This window comes from Vigna umbellata, chromosome 5 (genome assembly GCF_029865625.1).
Source record: "Vigna umbellata cultivar VRB3 chromosome 5, Vumbellata_1.0, whole genome shotgun sequence".
Classification (NCBI taxonomy): domain Eukaryota; kingdom Viridiplantae; phylum Streptophyta; class Magnoliopsida; order Fabales; family Fabaceae; genus Vigna; species Vigna umbellata.
The window spans coordinates 18732951-18753021 of NC_142169.1; the positions used below are offsets into that span (position 1 = coordinate 18732951).

The window sequence follows — 20071 nt, forward strand, 5'->3', positions numbered from 1 at the left end:
AATAATCAACCTAAGGTTCCATCATTTAGGAGTAACAAACTCAATAATTCGACTTTAAGAGTCAAGGCTATAGAAATGAAAAAAACTATCATACATAATGTCATGAATGTAAAATATCTTAAAACTAAATTCTTGAATTTTAATAATAATAAAAAATAATATTTCAATACCATTTTCATTATAATACTATTTTCATCATTTAAATAATTTTTAAATTAAAATATAAATAAAAATTATAAGTATGAGTTGTTGCACGACTTTATTATTTTAGAAAAAAATATATGTAAATATAAATTGATTTTTTTACAAAGTGATACAAAATAATTTTTAAAAGCAATGTAGCTAGAACGAGCCAATCCATTTAAAATAAAATATGACTTTATATACGTTTTTCTATGTAAAAAATTTATTGCATTAGAGTTAGATCCAAAAGTTAAATGGAGAAAATTGAAGGCTAAAAATGAGAGAATTTTTTGTAAAGCAGAGATTTTATACTTGTTTAAAAAGGCAAATGTTAGTACAATTCTTGGTCTCTAATTTATTTGAGATAATTAGAAACAAGTATTTAAGACCGTGTTTGAAAATTTGGATGTTATTTCCATGAATTTTTCGGAATGTCACAGGGCCCAATAAATGAAAGTGATTCTGTAACATAGATGCAGTCTGTTTTCGTGGCCGAACTACAAATCAAAGTATTCTTTTAAAGGCTTTTGCTCGTGCACCCCACCATTATTAAATGCACCCATACTAACAACAAATATTAAGATACTCTTTCTCATTGAACCAATCACCACAGCTTCTATCATTGCCACACTGCAGAAAAAGAAGAAGAGAGGAAGAATGATACAGAGAAAGAAGAGAGAGAATTCATTGTGAAAAAAAAAGCTCATTTCGGAAAATTCTTTTATTAACACATTTCATGTGTTCTAGAAAGTTTATTGTAGAAAACTGATTGTATTATATATAAAATGTTTGTTACGGAAATCTCTTACGGAAATCACCTTTAACCACACCTTAAAGTCATTTTGAAGTCATTCTCTCTTACATGACTTTATTATAAATCCGAAAAGAAAAAGGAAATTGGATTAAACTAATCAAAGTCATGTCTCAATTGACTTCTCCACTAACAGTATAGTCCTATTGGCCAAACACGATTTTATTTTGGGAATTCATTATTTATATACAATAAAGTCGTGGCAACTAGACGCAACTTTGTCACAGTGGCAATGTATTTAGAAGTTATACATTTCAGTTGAAGAAAATACATGAATTTTGTAAATTTTCTGTGATCATGAAGCCTAAGAAGTGGGATTTAATTCTTACAATTCATAATATGTAGTTCTAAGCATGCAAAAACAAAGAATAGTGAAAAAGATTTATAGCAGTGTCATTCACCCGTGTGATGTTGATGGCATTGAATGATTATATAATAAGGAAAGAAGATGTTGAAGAAATCTACAATTTTTGTGCACAAACCATAACTAGAGCACAGCCAAAGGCATTGACCGATCAAAGCTCCCCCGAATCGATCGCTCCCTCCTTCTTCCCATTTTCTTCTTCTTCATCTTCACCTCCACAAGTTCTTCTTCACGTGCCACGTGTCCCAGGCTCTCCGCACTGCCGCTAACCAGCACCCTCGTAATCCCAACGTAACCCAACGCCTCCGCGATCTGCAGCGCCGTCACGCCCTTGTTAGTCCTCGCCTCAACATCCGCCCCCTTCTTCACCAGCACCTCCGCCACGTCAGCATGCCCCGACTCCACCGCGCAGTGTAGCGCACTGTACCCTTCCTCATCCCTCGCGTCCACGTCGCTGCCTCTCTCCAACAAAACCCTAACAGCCTCCACCCTCCCCTTGAAACAAGCCCTGTGGAGCGCCGTCCACCCGTGCTGGTCCCTTCCGTTCACCACCGCGCCGCCCTCGATCAGCCGCTGGATGCTCCTCACCTCCCCCCTCCTCGCCGCCGAGCACAGCCCGTCCCCGAGCCCCAGCGCGTCAAACACGCCCGCATGCCCGTTCTCCGCCGCCACGTCGTACGCTGTCCTACTCGCGAAGTTCCTCACGTCCTTGTTCGCCCCTTTCTTCAGCAACAGCTTCACCATCTCCTCGTCCCCCACACCCGCCGCCACGTGCAGACACGTGTCACCCTCTCGCGAGTCGCGAACGTCGGTTCGCGCGTCGTTCGCCAGCAACATCCTCACGAAATCTCTCTCGCCATGCTTCACTGCAAGGTGCAGCGCGGTTTCGCCGTCTTTGGTCAACGAGTCAACATTCGCGCCTTTGAGTAACAGCAGCCGCAGAACCTCCACGTGCCCTTCTCGCGCCGCCAAATGAATCGCACCCAAAGACGAGGTTTCGGTTCTCTCTGTGGTGGCCTTGTGAGCTAACAGAAGTTCAACGGTCAGTTCTTCGCCCAAAGAGCAGGCTTTTTCCAGAGGGGTCAGGCCAGAACGATCTTTTGCTTCGATGTCTGCGTTGAACTCGAGGAGTAATTGAACTAGGTCGGGTCTGCTCTTGGAAATCGCCACGTGGAGGAGCGTGTCGCCGTTTGAGTCAACGGAGTCAACGGCTTTCCATGAAGCTTCACTGTGTTCGAGAGCTTCTCTGATTTCGTCAATGGAGCCGTCGTGAACTAGCTGCGCGAGAATGAGCGAGCCGACGAAGATGATCTTGATGCCGCTGTCGATGAAAACTTGTTTCTTCTTGGCCGTGAACCAATCGGAGGGAACGGACTCGAACATGGAGGAGGGTTCTTTGATGGTGGCGCCGGGAACCACGACGCTGTGGAGGAGGAAGGAGTCTTCGGAGTGAGGGAAGGAGTGAGGGAGAGTGGAGCCTTGTGGGAGATGGTAGAGGATTTCTACGGTTACCGAGGCTAACGGGGATATGATCCCAGATTGAGGCTTGACAGTGTAACGCGTTTTGATCAACGGTTGAATTCTGAACGCCACTGGCATCGTGTACATAACATTGCGTAAGGTGATTTTGCCATGGCATTTTTGGCCTGGCTCCATCCTTATCGAAACAGTGTTCGTCGGGTCTACTTTTATTAGCCTGTCCATGCTTCTGTTTTACAGTTCTCACTCACTCTTTCTGATGGATCACTGTTCTGAAGGAGAAGGAAAAGCCATGAAGGTGAAGGATTTTGAGGAAGGTGTAATAGGAAAGAAAGGGTATATGTATATATGCATGGATTATGTATGTATGTATGAAGGGCCGGCTTAAATTACTGAGAAAGTGCCAAGTGGTGCTGTAAAAAACAATGGTGACTTGTTCTATTCGGCGTCTCTATTCAACAACTCACAGTTGTGCAAGTTAAAAGCCTGATAACCGATCTCTGTCTTCTTTCTGCATGTCATTATCATTGTAAAGGCCACTTTGTTCTTAAATGGTGACTTTTGTTTTTAATTAAGAATCCTGACGTATGGTGATAGTATTATATATGGATGTTTGTTGCCACAAGAATGAGTATAAAATTGTAATGCTGCTGGATGCCTTTCCATTGTTTTCTATTTTATTTCCCCTCCTTGTTCTCTATGTATTATGAGAAAGTTGCGTTTCCAAATACTTATTATTATATCTCTTAGTTCATTATTGGGTTTGGCCCTTTGGAAAAACATTCTGGTGTGAAGAACAATATGTAAATTTTATATGTTAAAGTCTGAGTGATCAAGGTGGGTTTTGTTTACTTCGCCACCTAAGGTCACATAGTTTATCCATTAAATACTGTAACGTTGCTTTCTTCTCTTAGTGTTACCTGTTGTTTTTTGCCTTTTACTTGATGGATCAGCAGCCTAAATGTGATTCCTTCTTGCTATTTCCAAGCACACCCTCGTTAGTAGCAATTTCATAATTTGGGTAGGTAGCTTATGCACCCCTAACTCTGCTTTAAGAGATCAATTTTGATAAACATATGCAGTACTTTAGTATATATATTTCATAACACTGTTTTCTGCATCAATACAAACTTTGGGTGGTATATTATCCTAGAAAATAGTGTTTTCCCCTTCATCTTTTTGAATGGCTAAGGTCGTTAGATGATTTTTTGTCTTTTTTTTTTCAAATATAGTTGATGAAAAGTCACGTAAGGTTTAATAATTTATCTATTGTCTTTCTTAAAAGTTAGTTTAACTTTTGGCTTCACCACGTCGCTCTCTATTAACTGGAATCTGCAAAATCCATTTCAATGTTATGAGAATGAAAGTGATACTGTGTGTTAGCTGTGTTGGTTTGATTAGTAGTGCTTGTTTTGACGTAATGTATTATGGTGAATGGCAACAAAACGCTATAAGAAACAAAGATTATATCTTCTTGTCGAGGAAAATACATGGAAAATAAAATATTCTTCGGAAACTAAATTGTATCATAACAACGAGATAAACAATAATAGTAAGGGTAATGGTACTCTTATAAATATTTACATTGATACATGTTATCAGGATACAATTATCATAAAAAATAAAATTTTATATTTTAAAAAAAAAATTAAAGAGTAAAAAAGGATAATATCAAATAAAAAAAATTGTTTATATCAAAATATCATTTCTCTAATGGACATATTACAAAATGGGTAAACATATATGAAACTAAAAGGGAAAAAAACTCAGCACCTATGGAACATTTTTCCAAGGAACTTACACATCACTTACATTTTTTTATTTTATTATAAAAATAAAATTATTAGTTTAATTTTGAATTCTTACTTTCAAAATTTATAAATATAAATAATCGACAAAAAGTAAGCACATTTAATTATTTATAAAAGGTTAATACAAATAGTACATATAACTAAAATAATGACAATAAAAAACATGATGGTAAAAAGACAACATTTCGTAAAAACAACGAGATTGAAAAAATTACACCACAATGAAAAATTATTACGTCGTGGACTAGAAGTGTTTTTTTTTTTTTTAGTTTTAAGTGTGTATAACTATTATTAAAAATCATTCTGTGGGTACAATAATTTTTGTGATATTGGAATTGCTCTTACTTCGTGATGATGCGGTATGTCGTGAAAGGGAATAATTTTCATTTGCATTTACTTAAGAAGACAAATTTTAGAAAATTACTAGTGGTGGAGTTGTATGAGATCGCACAACTTTAAAAGAATGAAATTGTAAATGTGTTTATCTAAGTTGTATAGGATTGCAGACTTCAGTTTATTTGAATTTTTTTTAGTAAAATCATATTATGTGTCAAGATTTTTGTTTGGAAGAAATTTTTTTATCATAATTGAGATGGTGTTCACTAACACGACTTCATTTTCATATGATATTTTTCTTTTACTTTTTATTGTAAAGTCGTGCTTGCTTATATTTTTTGCCATCATGCTCACGATAACAATTTTAGTATAAGCTATTTTTTTCTATGAAGTGATGCTTATTTTCATGATTTTCATTTTTAAATTTTTTTTTGCTAAAGTTGTGCACCTAGCACATTTTTTCTTTGATATTTTTATGTTTAAAATTTTATAAAAATAATATTAATTTTTTATTTTTATAAAATGATTTGATATTTAAAATTTGATTTAATTGAATATTTTTAACAAATACTTTCTTATAATATAATGTTGTAATTTTATTTTGGAGATTTTAATTAATTTAGTTGAATGTAGTCATTTGTATTAATAGAATGTATAACTGAAAATTTTAATATAATAAGACTATAATAAATTTTATAATTTTGAAATAATAAAAAATAAATTAATAAAATGGGGAAACAAAAATTACAAAATGATACATCCTTGCTTATATAGACAATTTTCTCGATTGTGACTTTTGTTACAATAATAAAAACATTTTTTTTCTTACTTTGACTTAATTGATCCATTTTATTATGGATACGAGTAGCAATTGGTCTTTCTGATATTTTATGATGCATTTGATGGTCTAGAATAATGTTGGAACTTGTATAGATAAACCAATAATCCTGATTTTAGACAAGATAAAATTGAAGCTTGTAAGACTTGTAAATGTTTTGTAAATTATACACATGGTCAATAAATGGTCCCAGTTATAAGTGACAAAAAGAATAAACAACAATAACATGAGGACATGACGATCTTAGAGCTTGAAACTCCCCATAATAATTTCACATGTCATTTAACCATGTATGACATTGGTTGTCGACGTAGTTGGGGAGTCACTATCACCTGAGCATCATACACAAAGCCTTATCGATCATATAATTGTACATGATCAATCTTTGTTCATTTTTCTTGAATAATGTTGTGATATCTTTAAGGTATTAATGTCTTTCTCGCAACAAGCAATATGTCTTTATTCTTCATTTAACGAACTAATATTTGTTCTTTCAAATATCATTTTAACAAGAGTGGCAATTGGTAACGAAAATGTTCCCTTTAAAATAAAGTTCATACTTTTAGCAACATTAGTTCATATGTATACACCTCTTACCTACATCAAATGTTGGAGTCCACTTTTCTCGCTGTATTTGATCTATCCACAAAACTGCATGTGAGAATTTTGACCTCATAACTGACAATTTTTCTTAAATAGTTTATTGTTTCATTTCATAACCTAAAATAAAGTAAATGGTATGAGATGAAGTAATAATATGTAATGTTAAATGCAATTATTAAATGTCGTTTAGAATTATAATTCGACGTAAAAGGATATAAAATGTTGAATGTCTCAGCGTTAGACGTCAAAAGGTTAGTGAATTCAATAAAAAATTGAGTGGAGGATTGAAAATTCATTCACTATATCTTAGCGCGCGAGACCCTCTTCTCTACTCAAACTTTTTTCAAACGAAATTTGACGACCATCACATGTAATCTTTCTTTCATTTGATACAAATGCATGTTAATTAACTACTTTAACTATGATTTTCGTTTGTTTTCACCAATTTTTTTTCGTGTTCTTGTCCTTCATAAGTGCATTCTGCTTTCTCTCTCGCTGGTGGCAATACTTTATTCCGATGAACCCACCTTCTAAAGGTTAGTTTTCGTTTTTGTTTTTGTTTTGAAGAACTTATTTGTTGAACTTGTTTGTTGTTTTTTTTTGTTTAACTTGTTTGTTGTTGTTTGGTTGAACTTGTTTGTTGTTGTTTGATTGAACTTGGTTGTTGCTTGATTGAACTTGTTTATTGTTTGTTATTGTTATTTGTTGTTAATCCTATATTACTGTTTATAGTTCTGCTTTTAAGGTCTCGTAGAGTTGTAAAAAATGATTACAATTAATTAAAAAAAACATTGATTAACGTCGTATATTGACAAAATTCGACGTTCAATTAACGTCGTATATTGACACAATTTGACGTTAAATTAACGTCAAAATTTTTAAATTCGACGTCAATTTAACGTCTTCTGATATGACGTCGTTCTCGAATTGGACGTGAAAGGCCAAAAATATTCGACGTTGTACGTTGTTTTTGAACTGGGTGGGTGAGAATAGATTCAGAACTAAAGTTTGTGAAAATAGTTTAATTGGTAGAATTTAAATATTACCAAAATACCTTTACTAGTATAAGTAACAAAAAATGATAATTGTTAATATTATTTATATTTGTAAATATTATTATAAGGAAAAAAAATAAAAATTATTTTTTAACATGAAAAAATTGTATTATTATTATTAGTAGTAGTATTAGTATTATTATTATTATTATTATTATTAGTATTTATTATTATTATTATTATTATTATTATTATTATTGTTATTATTGTTGTTGTTATTATATATTATTATTAACGCACGTGGGAATCGAATACCACACGGTGGAACCGAATACCACATAGTAAAACTGCATACAAGAGGTTGTAATCGAATACCTTTGTTGAATCAAATAAAGGTCGCGTAACCGAATACATCTCCAAGTGGAATCGCGGTTCCCACAACATCCTCCTCTTCCACTTCGCTTGCAACCTCCATCACAAGACAACCTTTCATCTTCAACCTCTTCAACCTCTTCAATGTTCACATTAACGGAGACCACAAAGATCCACTTCAATGGCTACGAGTATGGATGAACGTATGATTGTTTGCTCTTCATGGGCATTTGGTAATTTTACTCGCAATCATCGCAAATCCAACCTACCATGCGAGGATTCACTTTTTCTCCAATTCCTCAAATCCTCTAAATTACTTGCTTTTAAATCCTTCAAAACAAACACGGTAAATTTCACAATTCCTTTCTCGTAAATCACCTCAAATAATACATTCGGTCCAAATGAACATAGCCTAAAGAGGTGTGTGTGTGTATATATATATATATATATATATATATATATATATATATATATATATGTTTGTTTCACGAATAGAAAAATGTTTGGGCACCCCATGATTGAGGAAATGAACAATGTTTATGAGATGAACAACTTAGATGAAGTCTTGAAATTTCTGCACCAAAAAATACACTTAATCGTTTACAGATGCTTGGTAAACGATTACACGAACAAAATCCAGGATTTGTACAGAAACTTGTACTAGAGGAGTCAGTTGTGGCAACCTAGGTGACCATAGTCAAAATTTTTAATTTTTTGGCATAAATCCACTGATTTTCACTTGATTTTAGTGTTTAAGTGTGAGTAGAGGCTGGAAAGTCATGTTTGGGCACCGCATGATTGAGGAAAGGAACAATGTTTGTGAGATGAACAATTTAGATGAAGTCTTGAAACTTCTGCACCAAAAAATACATTTGTAATCGTTTACAGATGCTTGGTAAACGATTACACGAACAAAATCCAAGATTTGTACAGAAACTTGTACTGGAGGAGTCAGTTGTGGTAACCTAGGTGACCATAGTCAAAATTTTTAATTTTTTGGCATAAATCAACTGGTTTTACTTGATTTTAGTGTTTAAGTCTGAGTATAGACTGGAAAGTCATGTTTGGGCACCCATGATTGAGGAAATGAACAATGTTTATGAGATGAACAACTTAGATGAAGTCTTGAAACTTCTGCACCAAAAAATCACTTGTAATCGTTTACAGATGCTTGGTAAACGATTACACGAACAAAATCTAGGATTTGTACAGAAACTGTACTGGAGGAGTCAGTTGTGGTAACCTAAGTGACTATAGTCAAAATTTTTAATTTTTTGGCTTAAATCCACTGGTTTTCACTTGATTTTAGTGTTTAAGTGTGAGTAGAGGCTGGAAAGTCATGTTTGGGCATCCCAATATTCACAAAAGTAATAATGTTTTATAGTCGATTTTTTTGTTCAAAAGTCTATTAGAGAACTTGATTTATTCAAGTACGTATTTATCAACAATCATCCGCAAAAGGTTGATGTATACATTCATGATGAGAACTTTAAATTTCCATAAAGCACTTGAGTATTAAAAACATTACAATAGTAAAGTAGCAATATAGTAATTCATGTCTCGCCGGTGTGTGCGGAAAACCAACTTCCACCTCGCCAGTGTGTACGAAATACCAAAACGTCGCCACCGACGAAACTTCAAATAGGGGGAAATGATAGAACTCAGACAATGCGAAAACACAATACGGGTGTTTCTGAATAATCTTTGACAGTCGAAAAAGACTGGCGAAGATTCTCAAGAGAGCGGAGAGCGAAGAGCGACTTCGCAAAAGTGCTTAACTTTGAAAGAAGAAGACTCAAACAGGAGATTCGAAAGAGTGGCAGAGAACGGAGACCGACTTCGCAAAAGTGCAAAACTTTGAAAGAAGAAGACTCACACGGGAGAATCGAAAGAGTGACAAAGAACGGAGACCGAGTTCACAAATGTGTTAAACTTTGAAAGAATAAGACCCAATCTACCTAAAAGGGTTTCTTAATATTGTTTCTTTTCAAAAACGCCCTCTTAGACAAGCCAGTTCCATTTAAAAATTAAGCCAATCATTTCGCGACATGTGATGTTGTCAAATTGTTGTCAAATGTTCAACTACCATTTTCCTTTCACGAAATACTCCAATGGACGTTGGGTCGTAATGTGGTAACTAACGCGTTAAAGTTACAGTGATTGGGTCGTAATGTGGTAACTAACGCATTAAAGGTGCAGTGGTGGTACCGGTGTGCTGTTACACTGCATCATCTTCTAAAACGAAATCTCAACCCACAGAAAAGTAATATTAAAAATTCCTTATTCTTTCCTTGTCATGGAGTATAGTTACGAAGTCGGTGTATAAGAGATTCAAAAGATCAACAAAACCCAACGTTCTTGTTCTTTATCAGAGTTTTCATATTTTCTGAAATTTCTTTTGCAAAAATTCTTAAGAAAGTGTTTTTTTTTTAATTTAAATGTAAATTTTACAAAATATTACAAGATATTTATAAGAAAAATCTTAGCAAATAGGAAAAAACCTAATATTACGAGTAAACTTAAACTGGTGGACAAAGTTACCGGAAGTTTCATCGGCCTCGCCACGGCAAATAGAAATAATACAAATGAAGAACAAAGAGAGACCAAAATGGTATTTTACATCAGAGCAAATTAGTTTGTTATAATGAAAGTAAAAGAAAAAGAGACTTTTCTCATTTACAATGTGAGAGAGTAACCAACGAAGATTCAAGGCCATACAAGATCCACACACACCATCGACTCCAGAGGGTTTTCGATCACAGGTTCTTTGGTTTTCTTCTGCAGAAAGCCTTCATCCTTGAGTGTTGTTTTTGCAGCAACAGCACAAGAAGATGATGATGATGATGTTATGGTGAAATTGGGAGTAGGGTATGCTGCTAACAGAGCTGCAGCATCCCACTCGTGATTCCGAACGAGCTCTGAAAAAAGAAGCACCAGCGAAGCCATTGAGATTCGAAATTCAGATGAATGTCTATGTTGAAGCTGAAATTGATTTTGATGGGTCTGAGATCGAGAAAGATGTGAAAATCTTTATAAACAGAGTCACTCTTCTTGTTTCTGTTGGCTCATGTTTTATGTGACTCGGTTTCGGAAAACCCAAAGATAAAACAGTGGTTTCTTCTGTTCTGCTGCGTTTTGCCGCTGATTTCTCTCTCTTTATATATATAAATAAATTCTAAATTAATTAATTTCATTACATTTTATTTTTATGTATAATAATCAACGACATAAACGTATATGTTTAGCAGTTAATTTTACATTAATGGTTTTAAGAAATATATTTTAGGAAAAAGTTAGTTTGACACGCAATAAAAACATTTGACACTAATAATAATATATATTTTGATTTTAAATTAAAAAATAATATAGTTATAATCAAAATATTATTATTTAACCGTGTTAAATGAAAGTAATTTGTCGTTTGTTGTGTCAAAGTATCACTGTTATATATTTTAATAGGATTTTAAGAATATAATTCTATCATATAAATCACTGCGACCGTGGTTTTTTATTTGAATTATGGAAGAATATCTAAAACGTAATATGAAAAGAAAAAGTGTAATAGCTTGCGTTGAATGACGATAAAACGCCTACCATACGATCCAACAAAACCACTAATGTCTTTTTGGCGGTTCTTGTGGGCAAAAAGTCAAGCCCACTGCCCCAAAGCTAATCTTCTGTTTGATTAGGGGAACAGGAACAAACGAAAAAAATTGTAAATTAAAAAGGAAAATATATAAAAAAAAATAAGATTAAGTATTTACCTATCGGAAAAATGCTTTTAATGGTGCGATCATATAAAAAAAACCACAATTAAAATTTTAAAATTGAAAAACGTAAGATAAAAGCTCAAATAATTGTGCTATTTGGCATACCAAAAAAAAATGTTATAGATATATATAGTATACTATGTAAAAAAAAGTATATCAAATGAAAATATAGGTGTGATTTTGTCTTATAACTTTTAATATTGTTAATTATGTAATTAATTTGTTTTAGAAAAATGGACTCTTGGAATTATAATTGATACTTAAAAATATGAAAGCAACATTATGATGTTAGTTTAATAAACTATCATTTATTACTGTTGTTAGAATAAGTATTAAATTTGGATAAACTATTTCCTCTCTTTTACTTATGAATTGTACTTACTTTTGTATCTAGTGTACTTTTTATTTTATCTTTTATTTTTTTATCATATCATATTTTTCTCTTTTTTAATTTTAAGTTAGTATTAGAGTGGAGCGATCCTACTCTACTGATCTCCGTCTTCTCTGACATATTCTTCATTTTCTTTTTGTTGCTTGTCTTTGTCGCAGATTTGTCTAATGACCATCAAATTAGGTTTAGTTTTAGGGCCTATAAGCACTACTTTTTTTGGGAACTTTGTTGTCTTTATTTCCCGTCTTTAAGTCTTTTTCATTCCTTCTCATAACATTCTAAATTTTATAGTAAATATGTTAAATTGAGTGTTTTATAGTGAATTTTAGTTTACTGAGTTTTGAGTCTTTAATATCTAGACTAGTATTACATTACTAAAAAAGCTGGCATTATCGACAGTCTTCATCTGTCGGTAACTATCATGATCCGTCGGTAATATATGTTTACGGACGGATTATCGATGGCCTATTTTCCATCGGTAGTATCGATATCGGTAATCATTACTGACGGATATCAATCGTTGGTAATTACCGAAAGACGTTTCGTCGATAACTAACAAAGGATATATCCTTCGGTAAATTTGTCGGTACATTCGCAGCAAATTCCAGTGCATATTGTATTAGTGGTTTACCAATCCTCACAATAGAATTAATCAGACCTGCATTCAATAACCAAACAATATAAACTCCAACGAATAGAACTCCAAGCAATATAAACTTCATCCAAGTAATATATGTAACTCCATTTATGAATCATGTAAATATATAAGCAATGTGAATAGATAAACATGTGGATAAAGAAACTAATTATGTTTATAAAAAGTATAAGCATCATGTAAATTTGTTTTGTGGGCTTTAAAGAAGTAAATGTTCTTAACCATAAAAATTAATAATCTAAGTAATGTTTATAGCCATAAAACTAATAATCTAAATATTCATCGTCCTCATTGTCCTCTTCTTGTTGATCGTTTTGAGGCTCTAAAGTTGAATCGACTAGTGTGGGCTAAATTGGTGTAGGTTGTGGCTAAGACGGTCGTAGCTAGGCCGGAAGTGTGGTGTGCAGACTCGGGAAGCAATCTCATGACCAGTTGTTTGAAATTGATAAACTCTTCTCTCAATTCATTGTATTCCCGGTCACATGTTTTAAGGTTCTACGTTAGGACTACAACAACTTCTTCAAGACTCTGGATGAAGATGGTTGGTGCTTTAGACAACCTCGTTCTACATTGTAATTTGCAACCAATTGTCCTTCCCCATAGATTCATCCTGTTTTCTTCCCACCAACAACATCAATCCAACATTGTGACCTAAGCAAGTCATCATCATCATTACATTGTTGGGATGACTAAGGACGTGACCCATGGTCGGATCTTACTTGTGAAAGTCTAGTGGAGAACTGTTCCTGTTAAACACGATCATAAAGTATTAGTAAATGATATAGTACAACAAGGCACAAAGTTAAAAACAAAAATAACATTAAAAGTGTTTGCTTATATGGGTCATCTGAGACCTTTCATCAACGAACTTGCCTTCGACCTGCATGCATTGTCTGAAATTGAGGATGCCCACAGAACTTGCATTCGACCAAGGATGCATCATTTTTTCCATTGTCGTTGTCAAAGAAAAACATACATCTATTTACACAACAATCAATCTTGCTTTCAATCCCAACTTTGAAACACATCTTTTGGCTTCATAATAATTCTTCAACAAAGAATTGTTTGGTGGTGTCAAATCTAAAACGAGTTTTGAAATAAAGTTCAAGGCTTGATTGGGAACATTCCAATTAGATTTACAAGTCATGAGTTTAATGCACACTGACCATTTTGACTCAGTTAACCCTTCAAATACGGGTTGATTTGCCTGTGCCAATAAATTATAAAACCTTTGAGTCATTTCATTTGGAGACTTTTCATCAAAACTACCGTACGCTTCTTGTTCAGCATGTCGACTAAGAGCATGGTTGACTATCTCTTGCATATGCATAAATTGATGTATGTCATATGTACGTACAAAAGTGTTCGAACCTGAAGCCTGCCAATTATCGTGAGCAGTTGAGGTAAAAGATATTTCTTCACCATGAAATGTCCAAATCTATTAATTTGGCATGAAACATTTTTGGTATATGTGAAATTTGATGATGTCATCTTTCAAAATTCGTGTAGATTTGCACTTCATGCATGAACATTGAATCCCTCCATCAAGAGCATAATATTTATACTATCGAGCCATCTGCACAAAATCTTCAACTCATTGGACAAAAGTTTCCTTTAAACCTCTTATACCGCTATAACAATGATCATACATCCACCCACAATGGTTAGGAACTTTGGCCATGTTCTGTGACAAGCCAAAACAAAAAATGTTTAGTCACACAAAGGTGAGTTAAAATTCATCAACAAAATTAGTTCTATAGCTCAAAATGAGTTGTACAATAATGAAATTGACTCTACAATGTGTACTTTCTAATGAAATTCATTGCTCAATTGGTCTACCTTTAATTCATATAGGTTTTGATTCCATCTTTCCTTTAGTTCAATCTTTCGTCTTATGATATTTTACAAGCTGATTCCCTATTCAATATTCAACAATGAAGGACTAAACTATTCTCAATTAATAATAGAGTGAAATATACTTGACCCATTGAACAAAGGAAAGTCTCTCTAGTCTATCCAAAACTTCCTACATTTTAGATTCATATAACATGGATTTGTTTTAGCTTTAACCAAGTGGCAAACAACTACAAGGGTAGGGTATACAAAACTCATGCTTGAGTCATCAATTTTAAGTCAAACATAAATGAGGATGATGTTACATAATTAAAGCACCAACATGATTACATAGTTAATATAAGGTTTAATAATTTTTTAGATCCTTGTTTATACATAATCGTCTCGAATAGATCTTGTTTTTTTTTTTTTGAAGAAAATACAAATTGTGAAAAAGTATCACCCATCAATAAAGTTGAAAGAATAACTTTCTATATGATTTTGTGGTATATATTTAAAGATTAGTTAGTGTAATTAATCTACTAAATAAAATCAAGAGTACTATGATGTTGGGCTCAAAAGATGGACTAAAATTATCTAAGGAAAAACTTATGAAATTGTTTTCAGTTTATCTAATAGTTACAATTATCCATGCATGTGTTTATTTTGAACCTATTTGGATGTTTTTTGTTCGAAAATTGAAGTTAAACACTGTATCTCCAATGGAAGTAGGCTGGAAATGTAGATGATATTTGAAATGGGAATGAAGTGGAGGGATAATTTGCAGCTTAGCTCTAGTTTCTAAATAATGCTATGAAGAGCTTCCGTCCAACTATTGTATCCACAAGCGTTTTTTCAATTTCTGAATTTTCGTTAATTACTATCTTTTATTTTGTTGTTATCTGTTTTTCTCTCGATAATGAAATTAGGGTTCATCATGAACATTATTGTATAGCCTCATTAAAATGGAGTGTTATTGGCAAAGTTTGTAGTGTAGGTGAATGGTTGTTCTATAATTCAATTATTTATAACTTAAAATTATTAAGTTTTAAATACTGCTTTAGATGATTTATGGAAAAATATTATAAAAATAAACAGACCAAAGAGAGAAAATCAAACTGTAGATAAAGTAAGAGATTGTATGATCATAAAAAAAGATGTTGATGTTTTATAAATGTAATTTTTAGGTTATAAAGTATTTAATATGTATTCTTCATAATGTTTATATCACATTTTCAATTTTCAAAAAATATAAACTTATAATAAGTTCTACTTTGTATTTTATTTAACCATTTCAAATGTGTGCAACCATTTTTCTTTAAACGAAAACATTCTCGTGGCTATTTCTATTTTATAATTCATTTCCTCCAATAATTATATTGCTGGTTTATTCATTAAAATTTTCTTCCAACAATTCTTTTATTTCAGAATGATTGACTTTTCTCAAACATAGACTTTAAGAGATGCTTGATCGAGTTAGATGTTGTAAGTTTCACTCGATTTTGGAGATGTACAGTGATCATCGTAATAGTTTTAATAAGATTAAAAGAGTAAAGTAACCTAGTCAAAACATGGTGACAATGGAAGTTGTGAAAGGTAAAAGCACAAGACAATTAATACTTTCATAAACTTTTTAAGTATATTATTTCAGATTTTTTTTAAGTCTGATAGATTTAGATTCGACAAATTTAAATTTTATGTCTCTTATTGACGAACATCTTTAAAATTTAGGTTTCTTATTGTCTAAGAGACTTAGATCTTCGTACAATTGTAAATAAAAAATAACAACGAATTTAAGTCTCTTATTACCATAAGAGACTTAAATTTGCTACTTTTTTTTTCTAATTTTATTTGTTTAATTATTAAACCAAAACCTAAAATACAACTACTTTTCTAGAACAAAATATACATTTCCAATTGTTGAATTCAAGTACATAATAAAAAGTTTCAAAATCAAAATAAAAAATAAGATGTCTAACTTAAAATTTGTAGTCTAGAGAAAGTCTAACTTAAACTTTTAAGTATAAAGATAACCTAAACAAAACATAAACAACACCTAATCAAAATCTAATCAAAATGTTGAAGAAGACAACTTGTTCATTCATGTGTTATATCGGCGATGGTCTTCTTCAATATTGGCGATGGATCATTGAACACCTAAAATAAACAATGTTTTTATGTAGTGGTGTACCTAAATTCGAAGAATTTGTGCATTAGTTATAAATGCTTACCGTTGTCCAATTATCATAAATTTCTACTTTGATGATAGCTTTGATCCAATAAATCATCTAGTACCCACATGAACTAATATGTCTATTGCACTATAATAAAAGAAAGGAAAATTCATATCATATAACTTGTAAATAAAATAATTAACTTAAGAATTAATTGATATCTCACATTTAGTCATAATTTGACGTATTTGATTCAAACAAACATAAAGACAATGGTATGTCCCACACACCAGTCTTACATGTTCTTGAACATATTGTAAGAATATAACAATCTCTTTTAATAGTCTTTTCACTAAGATGATGTGCATTCATCCAACTTCGACCCAGTTACTAACAAATTCTATTATTATCAGATTTTAAGCTCTCAAATAATTACTAAGATTCACTCCATAACTATATTTAAATATAATTTAAATTATAATATAAATAATCAAAATGTTCTACATCCAAAATACTTTGAATAACTAACAAAACATATAAACAAATAAATTATAGAGTAGCCATTACACATAATCAAGTCAAACTACAAGAAGAGAAATTTCTATTCAATTCTCAAATAGACAAAAATTTAACACTTACTCTTAACCCAATATATTTTTCTCTTATTTTATTTCATAAATTACTGTTCTCTATGTTTTTTTTTTCTTTTTTTCCTATCTCTCCTATCCCCTCCAATTTAGGTAAATATTTATCCTCACTCCATTTAATTTGTGTGCTAATTCAAAAAAAAAATATTTAATTCAAAAGCAAATTTCTAACATACAAACCGATATCACCAAAATGCCAAAAACCAAGTTATTACAAAACATTAACCCAAAATCACCCAAACTAAATAATTATAAATTAAGCTTGAAATAAAAAAAAAGATTAAACATGTTAAAAGTGTTAAAACTATATATTTTAATAACAAATTTCAATTGTTAATATAAATTTATCCTCAAATTTACGTGATAAAAAAATCAACAATAAGTAACACAGTAAAAAACTTCAATTATTAAGTAATAGAAAACAATGATTATATATATATATATATATATATATATATATATATATATATATATACCCAAATATTGTAAACTAATTATAACATTAAAAGAATTAAATAATTATAAATTGGGCTTTTGAAATAAAAAACAAAACATGACAGAGAGTATACTGGATAAAAATAAAAAGATATACAATTAATTATTGTTCAGATTTTAAATTTGATTTTGGATAAAAAATAAAAAGATATACAATTAATTATTGTGCAGATTTTAAATTTGATTTTGTTGTATAATGCACGTGCATAACTACAATATTTCTAATGGTCTTCGAGAAAGTATAAAAAAACCTAAAAAAATATAATAGGCACCAAATTGAGTTCTTTCCCCACGTATTTCTTCTTTCTTTTTGTACTTCCAAAATTCTAAATAAGATTTTAATTTTTCTTTCACACTTTTTTTTCTCAACACCTTTTGATTGCTTAAACAATTTTCAAAAATCGATTAAGGAAATTTTATTTTAAATTTTACTTAAATTTTTTATTACTTATTTAATTTTTAATATCTTATAATTTTATTATTAAAAAGATATAAGAAAGTTTTTGTAACAAATATAAGAAAAAAATATAAAAATCATAAACAAATAAAAACAAAACAAAAAATTAAAATAAAAATTCCTTAACAGAAAACTTGGTTAAGAGTTCAACTTTTCGAAAATAGTTGATTCTTTAAATGATTTTTCGAATTGATTAAGAAAATTATTTTTTAAAAGGCGATGAACATATTTTTCAAATTTTGTTTTTAATTTAAAATTTAATAAATATTTTTTAATTTTTTTAACAATTTTTACTTATTTTAATATAAGAAATAATATTTTATAAATTAAAATATTAATTAATACAAAACTAAGTAAAAAATTAAATATTTTTTAACATAATTTTTAAGTTCTTTTTTTGTTTTTAATTTTTTAATATGTTTTATTTCTTTTAATTTATTAAATAATATATTATAAATTAAAATATTAATTCATAGAAAATTATATAAAAAATATTAAATTTATTAAATTTTAAATTAAAAAAGAAATTTTTAAAAAATTTGTTAACCTTCCTAACCTATTAACATAATTTTTTAAGTTTTGTTGTTTTCATTTTTTTAATATGTTTTACTTATTTTAATTTAATAAATAATATTTTATAAATTAAAATATTAATTCATACAAAATTATATAAAATTCTAAATTAGTTAAATATTTATTAAACTTAAAATTAAAGAACAAAATGTTATAAGTTTGTTAACCGGATTTCCAAAACCGGTTAACATAAATTTTATAAATTTTTATTAATAGGTTTTTTTGGTTTTATTAATATATTCAATCACATGTACACTTTATACATGATTTGCTGTTAGTGTAGAATTTGATATGAAGTTACCATAAATTGAATTTGGTTTAATAGCCTATTTTGTCCCCACTTTTGTTAAATAATATCAATTGAATCTTTGGTTTTAAAAGTGTTTGAAATTAATCCTCACTCATTAAATTTTGGGTCAACATCGTCCCTTCCGTTAAATATCACAAACGGCGTTAACCTTTTCTTTCTCTCTCTTCTACTTTTCTGTGAGATGCAGCCTTTTGTTTGTACCATTAATTACGTGAGACCCTCACCTAGAAGTGAGCCTTCAAAGATGGTTTAAATCGCAATAGGACCCACCTAAAAAATTGCTCTTGAAAATCAGTATTAAAAACACTACTCTACTTAAACTAGTTCAAATTCTTTCTTCTTCCTTCAATTTTCCTTTTGCATGAAGCTCTAAGTTGTCATTGCGGTGTATGCTCCTTATTTCTGCTTTATTATGATGTGTTTTTTCTCTTTTCAAGAATTAAAAAAGAAATTGATACAAATTTTTTATAACATTTTTTAGTTGATTATAACAGTATTATGTTTGTTCAGACTTGGACAAATTGATATAGATTTTTTGTTATGTAGTTAGTAGATAGGGGAGAAAGAATTTAAGAAGAATAAAAGAAAAATAAAGGGAAGAAAATAAAAGAAAAGTAGAATGATTGGTAAATAAGAAAAGAAGAATGAAGGTTGCATGAAGGAAGGTTCATACAGGATTGTTACAAAAGATTGTTCTTATTTGGATGAAATTAAAAGTGTGGATCCCACTTTGTATATGTTTGGTTACGTAGTACCTTTAGTGTAGGAAGAGAAGAGTGACTCGTGATGTGACATTAAAAAGCTGGCAATTAATTTGATGCACTGAAAGTGAAAAGCCTCCTGTTACAGAGAGGAGCAGAGGAGAGAGAAAAAAAAGTTAACACCGTTTCTTCGTATTTAACGGAAAGGACGAAGTTGATGCAAAATTTATCAAGTAAAGACCAATTTTAAGCACTTTTAAAACAAGAGACTGA

At 31.0% G+C, this 20071-nt stretch overlaps 1 protein-coding gene across 1 annotated transcript; it reads right to left on the reverse strand.

Annotated features, from left to right (window-relative positions):
* Positions 1-1375: 1375 nt before the first annotated feature.
* On the reverse strand, positions 1376-3738 carry LOC124834860 (protein VAPYRIN-like). Its single transcript, XM_047309667.2, has one exon. The coding sequence runs from the start codon at positions 3060-3062 to the stop codon at positions 1482-1484; it is 1581 nt and encodes a 526-aa protein (XP_047165623.1). The 5' UTR covers positions 3063-3738; the 3' UTR covers positions 1376-1481.
* Between the last annotated feature and the right edge of the window lie 16333 nt (positions 3739-20071).

Excerpts from the sequence above, each read along its gene's own strand:
- LOC124834860 (XM_047309667.2), bottom strand. The coding sequence starts at position 3,062 with ATGGACAGGCTAATAAAAGTAGACCCGACGAACACTGTTTCGATAAGG.